The sequence below is a fragment of the Dipodomys merriami genome, unplaced genomic scaffold (genome assembly GCF_024711535.1).
Source record: "Dipodomys merriami isolate MVZ:Mamm:240054 unplaced genomic scaffold, mDipMer1.0.p SCAF_10, whole genome shotgun sequence".
NCBI lineage: Eukaryota > Metazoa > Chordata > Mammalia > Rodentia > Heteromyidae > Dipodomys > Dipodomys merriami.
Genome location: NW_027202271.1, coordinates 30,619,267 through 30,640,490, shown reverse-complemented (window position 1 = coordinate 30,640,490; position 21,224 = coordinate 30,619,267). Strand labels below are relative to the sequence as shown.

The 21,224-nt window shown below is 37.2% G+C and overlaps 1 protein-coding gene across 2 annotated transcripts in view; it reads left to right on the top strand.

Annotated features, from left to right (window-relative positions):
- Positions 1-21,224, top strand: part of Ptprr (protein tyrosine phosphatase receptor type R) — a 213,489-nt gene that overhangs the window by 176,959 nt on the left and 15,306 nt on the right. The window contains exons 9-13 of one of the 2 annotated variants that reach the window (XM_069988669.1): positions 7,232-7,311; positions 7,689-7,826; positions 15,884-15,994; positions 17,616-17,773; positions 18,777-18,859. In XM_069988669.1, coding sequence (XP_069844770.1) covers positions 7,232-7,311; positions 7,689-7,826; positions 15,884-15,994; positions 17,616-17,773; positions 18,777-18,813 — 524 coding nt within the window. In that variant the 3' untranslated portion in view covers positions 18,814-18,859. Of the gene's footprint in view, positions 1-7,231; positions 7,312-7,688; positions 7,827-15,883; positions 15,995-17,615; positions 17,774-18,776; positions 18,860-21,224 lie in introns of those variants that run through there. The other variant, XM_069988668.1, reaches the window with a different exon arrangement.

Sequence of the window (21,224 nt, the reverse complement as noted above, 5' to 3'; positions counted from 1 at the left end):
GAGGTGTGGTTCAAGTAGTGGAGCATATATACCTTTAATGAAAAAGCTGTGAGTGTAAGCTCTAGTTTCAGTGCATAGAAGGAGAAGGAAGGAAGGAAGGAAGGAAGGAAGGAAGGAAGGAAGGAAGGAAGGAAGGAAGGAAGGAAGGAAGGAAGGAAGGAAGGAAGGAAGGGAGGGAGGGAGGGAGGAAGGAAGGGAGGGAGGGAGGGAGGGAGGGAGGAAGGAAGGAAGGGAGGGAGGAAGGGAGGAAGGAAGGAAGGAAGGAAGGAAGGAAGGAAGGAAGGAAGGGAGGAAGGAAGGAAGGAAGGGAGGGGGGAGGGAGGGAGGGAGAAATTTACACAGCCTAGCACAAAAATAAAAGCAACAACAACAAAAAGATAAATTAAGCTTCATCAGACTTCAAAAGTTTTGTGCTTCAAATGCAACCATCAAGAAACTGCAAAGCCAGCCCAAGAAAACGAAGAAACTATTTGCAAACCATGTACCTTGAAAAGAACTTTTACAGCTCAATATGAAAAAGACAACTCATGGGCTGGGAAGGTGGCTCAGTGGTAGAGCGCTTGCCTTGCATGCATGAGGCCCTGGCTTTGATTCCTCAGCACCACATAAGCAGAAAAAGCCAGAAGTGGCTCTGTGGCTCAAATGGTAGAGCACTAGCCTTGAGCTGAAGAACTGAGGGCCAGCGCCCAGGCCCAGAGTTCAGGCCCACAACCGGACACCCCCTCCCCCCCCCAAAAAAAAGACAACTCAATTTGAATGGCATCAGTGATTGTCAAGAATTAAGAGAAATAGAGAATGACTGCTAAGTGGTCAAGAGTTGATTTAAGAGATAATGAAGATATTATCCAACTGAATATAATGATATTTGCACAGCTTTGTAGGGGATGTTAGCACAAGTGCATAAGCATCACATACTCTGTGCCCAGCCCCAAGGACTTTTAAGTTTCTTCTAGCAAACAAATGCAGCTGGTATCAGGACACATTGAGAATTACTACTATAAACTTTGTTCATGGTAAAAAAAAAAAAATTAGCGCTGTGCAATTCATCATTGTCAAGCAATGAGCTGGATGCCAGGACATGGAGCACCCAGACTGTGTGGTCAAGAACAGGAGAGAAGCACCATGTCAGTGAGAAAGTCTGTTCACTGTCATAAGAGCTGAAACACAGATGTGGTCTACATGCTACAGGACCAGAGAGAATTGAGTGATGAATTCTGCCTTAAGCAGGTAGAAGTATTTTGGAAGAGAGAGTTCATTTTCTATCACCAAACATCCAGAGATAGATGGGGTTTTGACAAAATCCATAGTAGTAGCTCTGGAAAGATGAAGCCAAAAAGGCTTTTTAAAGTACTGACATTGAAACAGTATTCATTCATTCACTCACTCATAAGATACCTAATACATTCTCCATATTTGTGCTAATAGCAGTGCCCTGAAATCAAAGAACTTAAAGAATTACTGTTAATCTTGTTTGCCAGCTTTTCAATCTGGTGGAACTAGAAACATATGTCTCAGGTCACTCTACTGTAAAACATTTCACATTAGTCTGTAACTTTAATTAAATCTGTTTTCTTAGGAAATAGACACCGATGAAAATCAGGTGCTGGCGGCCCAGGCCTGTAATTCTAGCTATTCAGGACTCTAAGAGATGAGGAGCAAGATTCCAAGCCAGCCTAGGGAGAAAAGTCTTTGTGACTCTTATCTCCAATTAACCAGCAAAAAATTGCAAGTGATAGAGCACTAGCCTTGAGCCAGAAAGCCAAGTGAGAGCATGTTGCCCCAGTACACACACACACACACACACACACACACACACACACACACAATTTTTAAAGACATAGTCACCATTGAATGTATTTTAGAACCACAACTGACTGAAGAGAGTAAAAGAGCTTCACAGATTAAACTGATCTTCTCTTTCTCCTCCACCTTTTCCTACTCTTCCTCCTCTTCCTCTTCTTCTTCCACTTCAATATCTTCATATAACATATACTAACTATTAAATAACCCAGGAATGTGCATCCATTGTAATTATTATACATCTTCTCATTTCAGAGGGATTTGACATTTATTAGGATTATTTCAAAGTTCAGCCTTCTCTACTTCCTGCCCAAATGTTATCAGTCAACTGCTCACAGTCCTGTGTCAGCTGTTCCATTCCCAGAACTGGGTGGACTCCTGGAACCGATCACCTGTGCTGACAACTCATGTTGCTAATGATGGATTTTCTGTTGAAAATGTCTGTGCCTGAACACCTCCACCCAGGCCTGTTCCACACAATATAACTTAGGAGATAGTTTGGATGAGCCACATTATTGCTTGAAAAATTAATAGAAAAGATGGAAATGATAAGCAAAACTATATTCTATGGTTTATTTTAGAACCTAAGATGAGATGACTTTATATAATACAAATAGATAAATACCACACGATCAAAATTCAAACAGCATGAATAAACTCCCTTTTAGGTTTGACTATACCTGCCAGCCTGACACTGTGGCACATACCTGTAATCCCAGTTCCTGGGATGTGGAGGCAGGATTACAGGTTCAAGGCCAACCTGGCCTATATATAGCCACACATAATCTCAATTTTTTTAAGGTTTGACAGTCTGTAGACAATAGTAGAGCTGTAAAATTTTGGGGCCATCTGGCTGCAGATACATGGATAACTAAGAAGCAATAATTTATAAATATTTCTCTCAAGATAATGTCAGACTGGCAAAGAAGTAATAAAGTTTGTATTAGGTTATTTCAAAATAACGTAACTATTTGTGATTAAAAATATATATCTATCCAGGCTGGTCATATTAGCTCATACCTATAATCCAAACTACTCAGGAAGCAAAGCTGGGAGGCTTGCCATTTGAGGTTATCCTTAGCAAAATATGTTACCAAGATACATCTCAACCAAATAAGCTGGGCATGGTGGTTCATACCTGTGATCACAGCTAGGCTAGAAGCAAAGCACAGGGAGGAAGATCATGGTCTCAGTAGCCCAGCCAGCCCAGGGAAAAATACAAGCTCCTCTCTGAAAAAAAAAAGGCTGGGGACTTGGCTGAAGTGGTAGAGTGCTTGCCTACCAAGCCTAAGATCTGAGTTCAAACCTCAGGACTACTTCATATCTCTCTACACCTGCAATCGCAAAGGCAAATGTAAAAACCACCCCTATAATATATCAATATGAAATTATTAGAAGCATACAATGTATTATGATCATGAATGCCAAGCACATTTTCTCTGAGCAGTTAACTGAGTCATAGAAATACCAAATGCTACTGACATTATTTTAAAATATAGAGGGTAGTAATAATTCCCCTTTAAATTATTATATTATACTATAACATTTAAAATATTAAGGGATTCCCACACATAGCTATGCAATGATCACATATGCAAAATGACTAGCAAACTTCTGATAGTAAGCAAGTGTCAGTATGTAATGTGCTTCCCTACCTACATGCAGGTGAACCCATCTTTTCATCTCAAATAAATCTGAGAAAATAAGGACACATTTTATGGAGAAGAAATCACTGTTGCAAGAGCAGAATGCTCATGAGCCTTACTTTCTTTCTGTTGTCCATGTGGTTCTTAAAGTGTATCATCTTGCTTTGCTTGGCTCAGCCCCTGACATCAATGGAATAGTATACATTTCCAATATGATAGGCACGAGACACACATGGCAATTGCATATTCCGAGTACATTCAATGAAACCAAGGAACTCTTGTTTATAATTTAGTTAACTGGAACATATGCAAGCCTGGAGTTGTCTCTCTTGTGTGCAATGAATTTGACCCCTGATTGCTTTAAAGCGTAGTCAATCTCTTCCTTTCCTCCCATTTTCCATTTATCTAGAAACTATGAAACCCACCCTCTTTACAACATCGGCTTTTCCTTTCATTAGTACAGCAAGGGTTTTCTAATCCATTGCTTATCTCGACTGCAAACTTTAAAATCTTCCTGGAGGGGGAAATCTTAAGCACAAAATAGCTTTTGGACAAAATGTGATATGACATCAATCAAAATATCAGAATAGGGTATCATTTTGTCTTTTAAACAGAAAACTGATTGTAACAGGTACTTTGAGATGATCAGGATATAGACATTTCATAAATGTAAATTTGGTGGAACATATATATACACACACATTTGGCAAAACAGATCTATAGTTGTGTGCAATAATGTTGAGAGGAAAAAAAGAAAAAAGTATAGATGCATGCTAATAAAAATATTTTTAAAAAAAAGAAAAAAGAAGAAGGAAAAAAGTAGATACAAAGAAAGGAATTAATAGAAATGAAGAAGGACAGGAAAAGAAAGGAAGGAGATAAGAAAAAAATAAAGGAAGGAGAAAAGAAAAAGACAAAGAAAAAAAGTGTTCAAATAATATTTATGATTGTTATTGATATTACCCAAACATATCATAAATGCTATATGAAATGTTACCTATCATTCATGCATATTTGTTCAGAAAAGAATTATCATGGCAAATTAAAGTAATAGATAAACTTAAATGCATAACAATAATAAAATCCTAACAGTTATGATGAAAATGTTGAGGATATTACAGATTTTTTATTCTCCACTTTTTGTTAGTCCAAGTTAATGAGTTATAAAATTAGAAATTACACTTTCCTCTACTCAACTGCATGTTGTATTCTTGCTTTCAAAGTAAAAAAGCACTTTGAAAGTCATAAATAGTTGGAACTTACTAGAAATGACAAACTTCCAACATAAATGTTATTTAGCTTAGCAGGGAACCACTTCTAAGCAGTTTATCAAATAGAGTTCCCAGTAAGTCATACACATCAGAGGCATTGTACAAATTGAAGGAAGTAGGCCTCTGTTCAAACCTGAGTGGTTTAAAACATTTGTGGAAATTTCTGATGATCAGTAGATTCTAAAAGACATAAACTTTTTTCTCTACTAAGGGAAATAAATCTAGAAAATGAAAAGTGATGGTTAACTATTGTACTAGAAATTAATTCTAGTTTTAAAATTTTCCAGTGAATGACATGCCAAATAGAAATCATAAAGGCTACATGAATGCAGTGACAATAATAATTTCACTCGTGTTTTGTAACTGCCTCTTGGCTGGTCTTCACACTACCTGTTCATTCACGTATAACAAGTTACCCCAAGATGTAATGGGCTTACATTAATGTAATGGTTTATCTCAGAGCAATTAAGGAGGGGTTTAGTTGGGTAGTTCTGGCTTAGAGTCATTTGTAAAATTTTAGTTGAGATGTTGACTGGTGACATCATCAGCTGAAGATGTGATCGACAGAAGAGTCTCCTGACCACGTGGCTTTGAGCTATAGGCCCCCTCAGTTCTGCCATGTGTGCCTCATGAGCTACGCCAGAAGCCTCAAGCCATGATCATTTCCTATGAAAAAAATCCAGCCAAGAGGTGGAGCAACCTTGGCACAGGCCGAAATTTTTTTAATTGAGACCCAGAAACACAACAAATCAAAGAAAGGTTGGACAAATGGGATTGCATGAAATTGCAGAACTTCTGCACAGCAAAGGACATGGCTAGCAAGATCAATAGAAAGCCCCCGGATTGGGAGAAGATCTTCACTAACTATACAACAGACAAGGGTCTCATATCTAAAATATACCTGGAACTCAAAAAATTAAATCCCCCATAAACAAAGAAACAACTGCCCAATAAATAAGTGGGCTAAAGACTTAAAGAGAAATGTCTCCAGAGGAAAGAAGGATGGCCAATAGACACATGAAGAAATGCTCAACCTCTCCGGGCATAAAAGAAATGCAAATCAAAACAACATTGAGATACCACCTCACCCCAGTTAGAATGACTATAATCAAGAATTCTAATAACAACAGATGCTGGAGGGGATGTGGACAGAAGGGAACCTTACTACATTGCTGGTGGGAGTGTAAACTTGTTCAACCACTTTGGAAAGCAGTATGGAAGTTTCTCAAAAGACTCCACATAGAGCTCCCCTATGACCCAGCAATCCCACTTTTGGGCATTTACCCAAATGATCACAAACAAGACCATACTAAAGCTACCAGCACAACTATGTTTATTGCAGCATTATTTACTATAGCTAAGATATGGAACCAACCCAGATGCCCCTCAGTAGATGAATGGATCAAGAAAATGTGTTATATATACACAATGGAATTCTGTGCCTCCATCAGAAAGAATAACATTGCCCCATTTGTTAGGAAATGGAAAAACTTGGAAAAGATTTATATTAAGTGAATTAAGCCAGGCCCAAAGAAACATAGGTCCCATGGTTTCCCTTATTTGCAATAACTAGTATATGTCTGAGTCGAGCAGAAAAGGTGAGATAAGTTGATGTTAGGTGAAATGAACCCCAAGATAAGGATTCAAATGTTTTTTTCTTTCATGCGATTGTTTCTAACATATTTATAAGATGATTTCTTTGTTGCCTTGTATGTCCCTCCCCCATGGTATAACCCCTGCTTTCACTGTATTTGATGCTGGTATAATTTGTGGAGGGGAAGGGTAAAAACAAATTATTTAAATAGGGATACTAGTGGACCCATTGCAACAATGAGATGTACAAGTCATTATGTCAAAAAATGAACTTTACAACTTTGGCAGAGGCTGGCGGGGGGTGGGGGGGAAGGAGGGGTGGGAGATGGGAAGGGATGGGAAGGGGAAACAAAGGAAGAGGCAACAATGCTTGATAAGAAATATACTCATTACCTTGCCCATGTAATTGTAACCCCTCTGTATGGTATTTTCACAAAAAAATAATAAAAGAATGAAACTATTTTTTAAAAAAGAGAGCAAGAAGAAATCTACCATTTAAACATGTCACATTCTGTCACTTTAGCACATTGTCCTAAGTTAGAAGTGAACTATAGAAGTGAGTTAGACGTGAGTCTATCATTTCTGCCCATCTCTAAGCAGGAGTGATCTACACTCCATCTTTAGTCTATAGGAATGTCAAAGAATTAAAGGCTATATTTTTATATCATCTTATTCCATTGAACTGCTTAATCTTCTGAAATTAATTAGAGCTCTTACCATCTTTAATAGTAATTTTATTTAAAGCCAATTTTATAATACATATTGGCTGTGTCAGGACATCTTACATTTTTAGTTATCTCTTATTCCCACTCAGAGTACTATATGAAATTTTACAAGTATATTACTTGTTATTATTGTCATCCTAGGGAATTTTTAAAGAGCACATCTGTTTAATATACTCTTTCTTCCTTTCTTTATTAGATCCCCTCAGCAGAGTGTGTTTGAGACCAAAAAACATAACTGACTCACTGAGCACCTACATTAATGCAAATTATATTAGGGTAAGATAAAAAATTCTTTCCACTAAACATGTTGACTTATTGTTTAAAATGGGAATTTTAACACCTCAGAGTAAAGTTTAATTTACTTATTAGCAAGTATTCTGTGTATTTGTTGTAGTCATATCAATATGGGTAGTAGGTCCTTTACAATAAACCCTCTCTACCTGTGAATCTCTTTATTATGGTCTCCAAATACCACACTAGACTTGGTGGAAAAATATCATATATGTGGTGGTACTAGACTCCACAAAGTTGCTGAAATCTGTGTTGTTTTTGGACTCACATGATTATTTTTAGTCTGAAGACCTTTCACTTAAACTTGCACTGTGAACCTCGAACTTAAAACCCCATTCTTTTTGTCTCTTTACTCCAACTAGGGCTACAGTGGCAAGGAGAAAGCATTCATTGCCACTCAGGGTCCTATGATCAACACCGTGAATGACTTCTGGCAGATGGTTTGGCAGGAAGACAGCCCTGTGATTGTTATGATCACAAAACTCAAAGAAAAAAATGAGGTATGATCTCTAGGCAAGTTCTAAATATTATATATTCTTTACTATTATGGAAGAGAAGTTGTGCATGTAAAAGCACCATGTGTTATAGAGGATTCATTTAAGAAGGAAACTTGATTGGTTTTTTGTGTTTGTTTTTTATACCAGTTAGTACTTCTTATCTTTATTTCTTCCTTCCTTTTTGTTTCTGGCTGTTCTGTGCTGGGACTCGAACCTGGGTCTTCAGACATGTGAGGAAGGTACTCTGACCACTGAGCCAGAATTCTTCTAGGAGCATCTAAGTCAAATATGTTAGGCTATGCATCTTTTACATGTTATCTGCTACTTATTTTTTCCTACAAAAAGAATCTAAAACTTACACAAGAAATATTTGACTAAAAAGTACTCATTGGCCTTTAAGAGAACTAAATTTTTTTCTGCCAAGACTTTCTAAAGATATTAATGTAATACTTTAGAGAGAACTTTGATGTTTTACAGATCAAAATGATAGTGAGAAACATAGCTGAAAGGGAATTCACAGTAGTCTTCACACTACCAGGAAAATGCTGTTTACTGAACACATGCCAACTTTCAATTGTGCTAAGCTTCATTGTTTGAAATAGACAAAAATCATTTCCTCAAAAAATATGAAGTTATCTTGAGAAGTTCCCACACTACATACTTATTTTAGGCCCCTTTCTACTTTCTAATAAGAAAATTGCCATCTTTAACTTAATAATCCCAGTATTCCCAGCCACTTTTTATAAAGTGAGAATAAGCAAAAACATGAAGAAATAGGCCTGAAAATATTTATTCTTATATTATGATCAGAGATTTCATTGCTGGAAAAATTGAGTACCTTCATCTAAATAAACCTCAACAAGATCCAGTAACTGATGGCTCATGCTTATAATCCTAGCTACTTGGGAGGCTGAGATCTGAGGATTACAGTTCAAAGCCAACCCAAACAGAAAAGCCCATGAGACTCTTATCTCCCATTAGCCACCAAAAACCCAGAAGTAGAGCTGTGCCTCAAGTGGTAGAGTGCCAGCCTTGAGCAAAAATGCTAAGAGATAGTGCCAGGCTAACACTGAGGGAAAAAAAACTAAAAAAAAAAAAGACTTTCAAAAATAAAGTAATATTGAGCACAATGTTCCAATTCATCATGGTCTTTTAACATGAATTATTTTATCACTAGAGAAGATATGATGTCTACAACCTATCAAGCTGGAATAAAATCCACCTAAAAATGGCAAATAGGATTTGTATTCTTCTAAGGAGTTAGTCTTCAGACCACCTCTGTGTGTTTTGTGTTGCATCTTTATTCCTCTTGGAAAGAAAGGAAGTAGATGGAAATGTTGAGTCTATTACAGACTGTGAAAGATACATCTAGCCACAGCTATTTATTAGCTAAATGCACTAAATCCAGCTGTACATAAATTCAGATCATTCTCAGTCTCATGCTATAAAGTAGGTTTTAGTACTTCTATATTACAAATGAGAAAATTGAAACTCAGAGTTCGAGCCATTTCATTTAAGTCTTCCAAGTTAGTGACTGATAGAATCCATATTTTCATTCATGTTTTTTAACTACCAAGACCACACATGCATGCATTGACCTAGCAGAACAACGGGCTAAACAAAGAAGCAAGATGTTCCAAGGCAAGCAAGAGACTCACTAATGAGCTTAGAAAAATCAAATACTAGATTTATCTTTCATAATGTGCAGGAATTACCTGACGATTCTTCTTAAGATGTAACACAACCATATTCTTCCTCTGTGTTTACATCTTTCATGTCAATTAAGCTCCACACATAAGCTAGAAAAGGTAACATTGAAAAGAAGAGAACTATGAAACTATGGTTTCAATGACAGGCAACAGATAGCCTCTAACAATCTTTTCGATGTAGAGTGGCATGATGTAATTTGTATGCCATGAAATTGTACCTTATATATCAGTAAGTTGTAACGTGTGTATGTTGATGGCAAGATAGAGGGTTTAGGTTTGAGAAAAGCAAGGAGACATATTTTCAGCAGTGATAGAACAGGCCAGAAAAGAAAGGAAGTACTGAATTAAAGCTATAGCAGAGTATATTGATAAATAGAATAGACTTAGAAAGTATGCCACGACACTTTGTTCTGACTAAATGAGAAAAAGGTAAATGAGGGTTTAAATGAGGGTTTGCTTCCAGATTTTTAGTTTTGGAGTGAGTGATTGTGATGTCATGAACCTGGTTTTGTGTGTGTGTGTGTGTGTGTGTGTGTTTTGTTTTGTTTTGTTTTGTCTTTTTTTTTTTTTTTTTTTTTTTTTTGCAGAGACAGGGGGCAGTTACAGGAAGATCCAGTAGAGAAGAAAATGAGATTTTCTTTTCAAGTTTGAAGTTTGAGAAATCCCAGAGACTTTTGGATGGTGACTTCTATTAAGTGGTTAAAGAATCTAGAGACAGGGAGGAGGCAGGTGGTAGAGGGAGACATGGAAAGGCATAGGACTGACACAAAGGAAATAAATTGTGATTTGTACTGTATTGTGTATTCTGCTCCTAACATGTTCTAAGTATTCTCTGAGTGATCAAAGCATTATTTAAAAACAAAACAGCCACAATTTCATTATGTAAATGTGCTATACATGTATAATCATTTCCTTAATAGTAGATGCTTAGATTGCTACCATTTTTATTCATGCCTCTGATTATTTCATTAAGATATATTCATAGATGTGAATTTACTTGACTAGAAGATGTGAGGTTTTGAAATAATGTTTGTCCAAAGTGCTTTCCAGCCTCATCTCAATTATACCATCATCTTCAATAGCTAAAGTACTCTAGCTAATCTGCATGGCATTGTCCTTTTTTAAAAAAGAAAAGCATACAATGCTGTGTGCATTTGTGTGCATTCGTTCACTCACTTAACAATTACCAATGTTCTACTGCCCAGCAGTAATGCAAACACATGGATCACATCTTTATTAACAAAACTAACACAACCCCTTTCTTCATGCACTCTACAAATCTAATGAGAGGAGACACAACAAATTGCACAGAATAAACATCAGATATAGTTATATACAGTGATAGCTGTGTATATACTGTATATAATATATATATCTATGTGACTATTAAATGCAGTATATCAGTATCAGTGGTATATGCTATCAGAATAAAACAGAGCAAGGTTAGAGAGATAGGTTTGAGAGATGTGTTAAGTAAGTCTGCAATATAAATCAAGTGTTGGCTGTGGGCATCTATGATCAAAGCATGCAAGGGAATGAGGCAGAAAAATCAGCTAGTAAAAATCTCCTGAATCTCTTTCCTGGTGTGTTTAAGGAAAAACAAAGAGACCAATGAAACAGCAATATACACAAAACAATATGTTAGAAATGATGTATACAACTTGGGGGCAGGGGTTGGGAGAGAGGGAAAGTCGGAGAAAAATGAGGGAAGGGGTAATAAGTTTGACAAGAAATGCACTCATTAACTTACGCAATTGTAATCTCTCTGTACATCACTTGACAATAAAGAAAAGAATCTTGTGTGACTAAAAATATGGCTTATTACCTTGCAAAGATACTGGAAGGAATTAAGTAATATTTTAATATGGGTAACATATTCTACAACAGAAAGCACTATGCTAGTATTATTATTATTAGCCTAATATAAATATTTTAAACTTACAAGTGGCAAACTAAAAGAATCTTATGAGTGCAATTAAAGATAATAATTATCTCATTAAGGCAAATGACAGCTCTTATAGATGTCATTGCTTAATTAAACACATTCTAAGACTTTTTTTTGCAATATTTACTAAGTGTATGTCATGTTTGCCTTAGATTTCATTATGAAATCTGACATGCATTCAGATGGGAAATAGCTATTCAATAACAAGTAAAGTATGTTTTAAAATAAAGTATATCTTTTTTAGAAATGATACTTGTGGTGATGGATATGCCAGTTATCCCAACACTGATCCATATACATTGTACACATGTATTGAAGTATCACACTATACCCCATGAATATGTATAATTACTATGTGTCAATGAAGACTCAAACGTGCACTTTCTCATGCCAGTAATCTTAATATTTTGAGGCAGAGATTATTGGGATCAAGCTTCAAGGCTAGCTGAGATAGACAAACGTTCATGATATCCCCTTCTCAAGTGCTGCGCCTTGGGGTCGCCTATTATCCTAGCTATCAATATGCCTAATACAGGTGGACCTCACCTGGGAGTACACCTGTCTCAAAGATAATGAGCAAAAGTCAGAGCTGAAGGTGTGGTTCTGTAGTCAGAGTACAAGGTCCTCAATTTAAACCCCAACACTGCAACGACAAAAACAAAATTAAGCTCTTTAAATTGGACATTGAAAGAGAACATGCATTTTTCTAATAAAATTAGTAACAAAAATCAAATTTGCTGTCGAATTCTAACTGCACCAAAGGAAAAGTTATATTTGCTATTACTTGTAATTAAAACAGATCAAGATAGGTAATTCAAGAAGTTTCTCAAAATACATAGAAAGTCTAGAAACTGGGCTGTATGACCTTGCAAATGACTAATACTTTCTGAGTACTAATACTGTGCCTGGATATCAGTCCTTGTAATACAGATCACCTGCTAGACTAAAAGCCCCAGAGCCCAGGGAGGCTAAGCAACTTACCCAAGGCCAAAGAGCTCTCAGGTTTCTCCTCTTCCTCTTCACCCCTGCCCTGGATCACCTCCTCAAATCTTTTGTTGATGGTGGGAAAAAGTAGGTTACTGTGCAAGAAGTGAGTATGGCCAGAGGTGTGTTCATGACTGTATACAGCCAAGGTTAAAATCTCTAGTCATTGACTTTAGGAAGGAAAGGGGATAGATAGAATATTTTGTTCTGATTTAGAGAAAAAGCAAATGTTGTATTAGTTTGTTCAAAGTTGTAGGCAATTTGGAAGGGTGGATTAGAGCTGGGACTGGAAAAGTCACATTCAAGTCAGGGGTCAGCATGAGGTATTCAAGAGGATCTGTGCTTTATACCAAGAATAAAAGAGAGCCTTTCATCCCAGCTACTTGAGAGGCATAAATAGAAGGATTCTGATCCAGGTTGCCCCCAGCAAAACTCAAGACACTACTTGAAATGTTTGTTTGTTTTTAAAAAAAAGGGGGGGGGCTAGAAACACGGTTTAAATGGTAGAGTACCTGCCCAGCAAGTGTTAGGCCCTGAGTTCAAATCCTGGTACTGTAAAATAAAAATGATAAAATAATATTATTTACAATCTTCTCTGCCTATCAAAGAGGTATGGAAGGACCAAAGGGCAAAGGGTGAAATTACTTTTAATACTAAATCTGTATCAATATGATTAATGTTGAGTCGGAACAATAGGAAAAATTTACTATAGTAATAGCAATTTTAAACAATATCCCACAATCTATCCCTCTTACATAATCATTTAAAAATTATCTTTTTTATCTACTCAAGCTATTTTCAACATAATGATACATATCTTAGCTCACAGAGCAAGCATCTCTGATGTTAAATGTATAGAATCTAAAAAGCAAATAACTTTTTTAAAGTGGATATTTTAAAGCTGGGCACCATTATCTCATGCCTCTGTAATCCTAGCTACACAGGAGGCTGAGATCTGAGGATTGCAGTTCAAGGCCAACCTGGGCAGGAAAGTCTATGAGACTCTTATATACAACAAACTACTCAGAAAAATCTGGAAGTGGAGCTGTGGCTCAAGTGGTAGAGCACTAGCCTTGAGCAAAAGAAGCTCAGGAACAGAGCCCAGGCCCAGAGTTCATGACCCAGGTTGGCCAAAAAAAATTGGGTGTTTTATTTCAAGCAACAAACTTAACTGTATGTTCTTTTTAAATATAAGACCCCTAACTTAGTAGGAATAACAGAGGCTAGTCAAAGAAAAGAAAATTCATAAAAATACATTTGCATTTGCTCTGTATTGCATTCTACTTTTGCTATAAATCATGTATTATGAAAAATTAGTTATAGTCCACAATCTTTCCATTCAATATGATAATTTTGCACAAGATAGGCATCATTTTCTCAAAAAGAGCCCTCTTTCTTCCATATTATTAATTCCTCCATTCTATTGATTCAATCAAATAGATAATTTTACTGGAAGAATAAAGACAGGTCTCAGAACAATAGTGATAAATTAAGGTTATATTCTATATAGAGTACTCTTTCAAATTACCAAGAATTCCATTTTTTCTCATCTTTTGTATCACTGTTAGCACTACAACACATAATACCTAAAAAAAGTGTTCAAGAATAATAAGTTGAACATGGACTTGAACCCCTTGAAATAATGACATTATCAACTCTCTCCAATCTTATGTTCAAAAGCACCCATTTTTATTGGGTCTCTTATTCTACTTCTACGAGGCAGGAAGTGTATTCTGTATATAAAAATAAGCTATTGTATCTCAGAAAGGAGATGGGATGCTAATTAAGGGTTGTTTGAATGAACAAGTCACACTGCATTGTCTGCTGGGAGCTGGCTGCCAATTGCTTTTGGGAAAAGGAGTCAAGGAGGACATTCAAGAGGATGCAGGAGCTTGGACAGCAGCAGCAGCACATCTATTCATCACAAACGTGCAGACATCTGTCCAACTCTTGCTTAGAGTCAGGGTGCAAATGAGCAGTCTATAGGTTCTGAGAGCCACCTTCCCAGAAGCCTGGAATGGACAAGAGAGCATGTGTCACTCACTCTTCTCTGTCTCATCCAGGAGATACAGTGCCCAGACAGATAAGCACTTAGGAATAACTGATGCTCCACTGAAAGAATTCAGGCAAAAATTGCTCAGTATGAGTACCTTTAACAAATGTTGACAATTTTAGAGATTTGGCAACTCATAGATTTGCAGAGGGAAATGTTACTCTGTTTTTTTTCCAGTCTATTTTCTTCTTTTTATCATTACTATCTTTAAGTAGTTATACAGAAAGGTTTCAATTCAGCATGTCAGTTTAGGAGGACAATACATATTTTTTGTTGTTGTTTTGGTTTGGTTTTTGGTCAGTCACAGGGCCTGAACTTTGGTCGGGCGCTGTCCCTCAGCTCTTCAGCTTAAGGCTAACACTCTATCACTTGGTTTTCTGATGGTTTATTGGAGATAAGAGTCCCACGGACTTTGCTGCCTAGGCTGGCTTTGAACCGTGATCCTCAGATCTCAGCCTCCTGAATAGCTAGGTGTGAGCCACCGGCGCCTGGCAGTACCACACATCTTAACTCATGTCCCCCTTTCATAATTTTAGTCAAGGTATATATGTGAAAATGGAACTAGGGTGGGTAAATGCCATCAGAATATTCACATGTAAATACGTGAACATGGGGGGATGTGGATTATGAAACTGTATTTTTAAAAGATTTCTTGGAGGCTTGACATTAAGTCAGTCTTAACACTAAGCCATCAGTCTGGTTTGCCTGTGTAAAGAAAGATAAAAGGATCCACTTTATTTGAAGAAGGGTCAGAGTGTGAAGATATTTTTATTATAATGTGGGGGTGTACTTTTTATTATAATAGATTAAGGAAACTGTGCATGCTGAGTACAGATGAATTTCCTGCATGACTTTAGCATGCAGAACAGTTGCTAGGTAATTAGTCAAGAGAATGTTAAATTTTGGTAATTGATTTTAATATGTTTTTATTGTAAAAATACTATACAGAGGGGTTACAGTTACGTAAGGTAATGAGTCCATTTCCTATTGAGCATTGTTGCCTCCTCCTTTGTATTTCCCTACCATCCCTTCCCTCCCCATCTCCCCAGCTCCTCCCTCCCCTCCACCCCCGAAGTTGTACAGTTCATTTTCAACATAGCGTTTTGTACATCTCATTGTTATGGGTCGACCTGTATCCTTGTTTCAGCATTTTGTTATTTCCCTTCCCCTCCCCAAATTAGACAAATGTATATACAAAATGCAGGGCACCCGAATTAATACAGTGAGAACAGGGGTTATGGTAACTGATTTTTAATGAAGAAAGTTAAAAAAAAATCTTTTGAGGTGCTTTAGTGAAAAGAATTCCAACATTAACAACATCCATTAATAATTGCTGTGTTCTTTTTCTCCCCATCCCCTCCCCCACCAGAAATGTGTGCTCTACTGGCCAGAAAAGAGGGGTATCTATGGGAAGGTAGAGGTGCTGGTTATCAGTGTTAATGAATGTGATAACTACACAGTGAGAAACCTCATCTTAAAGGTAAGTTTAGATAGCTCTTGCTATCTTCAAAGTAGATGAAGTGAGAAGATTTCACTTCTAACTTGAAATGATTCATACTAAAATATAATTAAGATTAAAGAGAAACTCCAATGGTTCTTTTGTGTATTCTTTTATTGTCAGCTACTGTTATTATGTGGAATAATTAAATTAATGAAAGGAGGACATTAAGGACTTTTTTTGTTGGATAATAGAGCATCTTACATTTAACGTGTGTGTGTGTGAGTATGTGGGGGGGGGCGATGTATATGTGCACATGTGCTGGGGCTTGAACTTGTGATCTGGGAACTGTCCCTTAGTTTTGTTTTGTTTTGTTTTGTTTTTTGCTCAAGGCTAGAGTTCTACTTGAGTCTCAGCTCCACATCCAGCTTTTTTGGCAGTTAATTAGAAATAAGTGCCTCACAGACTTTCCTGCCTGGGCTGGCTTCAAACTACCATCCTCAGATCTCAACCTCCTGAGTAGAGAGGATTACAAGTGTGAGCCACTTGTACCCAGCAAGGCTCCTGCTAGAGGCTTTATCAGGATTTTTTAAAATATCATGTTGGTCTCAGCAGCTTTAAGGCCTGCAAAGTTTGAAGGATAAAATCTGCAGGGGTGGGTGGTTGTGGGAAGCAACATGAGCCTGAAGTGTTGATGATATCTTCAAAATCCTGGCATTCCAGTCATTTATAGGGACTTTCCCCAGACCAGCTTATGTCATAGAAAAATTAACTTATTTAGCTCATAGGCAACAGATGCTGAGGAATGTTGCCATGGTATTATTTTGGCCTGTAAAGAATAATCTTCCCAAGGATTTCAATATTATCTGCAGTCTCTGTGCAGGGATAAAATCATCACGAAGAGGCAGAGTGGAGGCAGAGCTGCTGGTTTTTATTTAAAGTGTAGTATAAGAAAGCATTTACCCAAACCTATTTTGTTTTGTTTGTTGTCAGCTAGGGATCAAACCCAGGCCCTTGCATATAAGTAGGCAAGGTGCTCTATTACTGAAGTGCATTCCTAGCCCTCCTGAGTGCTGAGATTACAGGAGTGTACCAGCATACTCAGCTCCAAAACCTGTTTTCCAGCACAAGCCTGATCCATATCACACCCCCTTCTGGTGCTGTCTTGACATGATGCACATGAGCCTTCCAGGTGTTTCCAGTCCAGGAATCCCTACTTTGATTCCTTGCTGCTACTAAATACTGAAGTGTGAGATAGGATGTAGAGTTATTAATACAACTGAATATAAAACAAAAGTTCTTATATCGATTGGTATTTTTAGAATAACCTGTCCTGGGAAAACACAATATATCTTTCTTTCTTGGTGATATTCTTACCTGACACTTTCTTTATTGTAACAAAGTATATAAGCATATATTTAGCCTATGGCACATACATTATCTATATTATCCAATCAGATAGAGATCTGGAGGTAATCTGTCCAACTTTAAGGTCAGGTTTTCTCAAGGTGAAAGAATTAAAAAGAAAAGAATTTAGATATGTTTTCCACATCGAAGTAAATGACCAGGGAGATGGGAGAGAAAGGAAGCATTCAATCTTGTGTTTTAGACACTTTTCTTTGCCCAAGTGAATAAGGCATTTGGTGGCTCTTGCTATTTTCAGCAAGGAAGTCACACCCAGCATGTGAAGCATTACTGGTACACCTCATGGCCAGATCACAAGACTCCAGACAGCGCCCAGCCCCTCCTACAGCTAATGCTGGATGTGGAGGAAGACAGACTGGCTTCTGGGGGCCGAGGGCCTGTCGTGGTCCACTGCAGGTAAGACACTAACTGATCTTTCTACTGAAATAACTCTCCATTCTCTATAGATTCATAGATTCATAGGAAATAGAGTTCTGATTCCCTGATATAACTTACTTGTTAAATTAAGCATTTATCAAAGTTGTTTATTTCCAGGTATTTGAATCTTATTCAAGATGATGCTTACAGACATGCATTCACACTTAGGGAGCATTTTTCAATAAACAGTTCCACAATGGACAAAATACTAGTTCTTAATAAGTGGCTCAGTGAACGGGAGATCTTATTCAGTCATCTAACTTGAAACTTCTCTTTAAACTTGAAACTTTCATTGATTCATTTTCGTCTCTTCCGTCTCATGCACACTAGGAGTTACAGGTATCCTTTCCAAAATCACTGATAACTTTTTGTTATTGTTTTAAGATGGAACCTAGATTGTGTCATTTTCTTTCTGAAACAGCAGCACGCCATGTAACCTAGGCAGGCCTCAAACTTCCAATCCTCCTGCCTCAGCCTCACAAGTGCTGGAATTATAGGCATGCACCACTACACCTGATGAACTATGTTCTTGATAATATTTATCATTATGTTACACCTGGTGGAACCAGTCAACTAGTCTTAGAGTTATCACATGTAAAGAAGAATTGATGAATTGATGAAGTGGGAAGTAGACAAGTGATTGCTTATTAAAAGTAAAGCAAAACACTCTTACTGGAAGGGGGTCATGGAAACCAGGCAATTAGCAACATCAATTGTCTGTGGTGGCCCATAGCCTCGGGTTAAAGCTCACCTCCCATAACTGGCTAAGAAAGTATTTTAAAGTTATTTACATGACTAACCATTTATTCTCATACTTTTTTCAAGATAATTGATATTACTATGTTTAACCTTATAAGTTCCATTTAGAGAGCGTTAGATATTGTGTATAATAAATATGGTATTATTTTAGGTAACAGTTTTAGGCTCCTTTTTGAGATTATGTGAATTAAAGTAAAATTATTATATGTCTATTTATCCAAAGGTATCATTATCTGGCTTCCAGCATGGCAATGGTTTAAGACTGGATCATTAAGTGCTCGGAATATCTAAACTAAACTAGGTACTTTCCCTGTAAAACCAGGTCCCCTCTCTGATTACTATTTCTAAGAATGAGGCCTACTTTTTTCCAGTCACTGAGTGACCAGAGATGACAGTTATCTTTGGCTCTTCTTTCAACTTCAGCCTCAGTATCTAATCAGTCACTAGATTGGCTTTCCTTCAAAGCTTCTCCCATAATCACCATTTCCTGGCCAACCACCCCAGTTCAGACCCTTATGACCTCACCCATGTTGTTCAACTATACTTGACTAATTGAATACACGTACCCTTATTCCCTAGGCCATGGTGGCCTAGCCTATGCATGTCTCTGGAATAATAGGCCAAAAATTACTCATCATTTTGAGTCCATGGGTTTGAAACTTGTCAGTGTCCTCACATTGCCTAAGAGTTCCTAACCTTGAGTCTATGTATAAACTACAGAGATCGGTGGTCTCTGTAAAATTACTCGCATATAAAAATCACTTGTGTATAAGCTTTTGTGGATTTTTCCCCCAGGGAGCAAAAATTCAGTTTCCCTCTGATCATACAAAATAATATTTATTGAAATGAACTCCAGGAAATGGAAACAAAAGTTCATTTTTTTCTTTGTTATTGTTGGGTTTTTTTCCCTTTCTTTTTACCTTATTTATTTTTCTGTCCTTGGGAGGGGTAAGGAGAAATGGAGGAATAAAAACTGAATAGACACTGTATTTGATGTTGGTGCCCTGCATCTTGTATATACACTTCTCTAATTCGGGGAGGGAAAAAGAAAAAGACAAAATGCTTAAATAAGGATGCAGGCTGACCCAGTGTAACAATGAGATGCACAAAACACTGTGTTGAAAATGAACTTTACAACTTCAGCGGGCAGGGGTGGGTGGTGGCGGTGGTGGTGTAGTTGTGGAGGTGGGAGGGAAGGGATGGTAGGGGGAAAACAAAGGAGGAGGCAACAATACATAATAGGAAATGTACTCATTACCTTGCTCATGTAACTGTAACCCCTCTGTACAGCATTTTTAACAATAAAAAAGTATGAAAAAACTGAATAGATGCAACAGTGGTATTCACTAGATACTATGTTGAAAATGAACTATACAACTTGTGGATGGGGACAGGAGGGAAAAACTGGAAGAGAACTAGGAAAGGGGTGATGTCCAAAAAAGAAATGTATTCATTATATGACTAATATAATGTAACCCCTCATATATTATCTTTATAATAACAATAAAAATTTATAAAAAGAAAAAGCCAAATTTCAGTTTCCATCGATTTCAAAAAAAAAAGAAGTGTAAAGGACACAGTCCAAAGTTTTTAGCCTTTCATATAAAGATTACCTTCTCAATATTACTTCCCCTCTCTTCCACCAAAATGCTTTTCTCTTCCAGCCAGGCTAGGCTGCTTACTGTTACAAGTCACATATTTTGTCCTGCATTAATTCTTATTTATATCGATGTCATACATGGAATGTACTTTCTCATTCATTGAAGACAACATGCTCTCAAATCCTATCTCTTCCTCAAAACAAACTCTTTGTAGATACTTCAAATATAAGGATTCATTTCTTTTGAATTTTTCTGTCCTCATATTCAACAAGATACAAAAGCCAAATAGAAGAAATATTTGCTATCTGAGGACCAAGAGAAGAGCAATAAATTCTAACCATGAGAATTGAAGATAGCTTCTAACCAATGGAATAATGTTAGGCTGGGGTAGGAAGGAAGGAAGGAAGGAAGGAAGGAAGGAAGGAAGGAAGGAAGGAAGGAAGGAAGAAGGGAAGGAAGGAAGAAGGAAATTTTTGTGGTTTTGCAAAGGTGGGCAAGGGCATTTTTTTTCCTGCTTGAGAAGACATCATTAACACAGAAAGAAAAATTGAAGAATAAAAGGCTTTGTTTGCAAGAGTTCATGAAAACGAGAACAATAGCACATAGAGTAGCAAAAATACATCAAAGACATAGACAGCAAAAACATATCAAAGTTAGTTACATTCATATTTTGCTAGGTCATGAGTACCATGGTAGGTTTGACACTGCTGCATGGGACTACCTATAGGTTTTTAGTAGGGAATGATATAATGAAGTCCTTAGTTTAGATAGAGGAGCCTAGCTTTTCGTTGTATGTATCATGAATTTTAAGTTCAGGGAAACACTGGAGACATGGAAAACCATGACATCACTGCTGATCATGAAATCAAGAGCTGTTGAAGACATGAGTAAGTCTACAGAAAGGAAAGTACAGAACCACAAAGTCTCAGCAGAGATGGGGGGAAATGGAGGAATGGGTAACAGATGGGATGTGGGAGGTGACAGAGGGGGAGATAGTGAAGATGGCTCCAAGATTTCTAGGCTGGAAAAACTTGGCCGACGGGCAATGTCATTGAGGGAAAAGATAATTA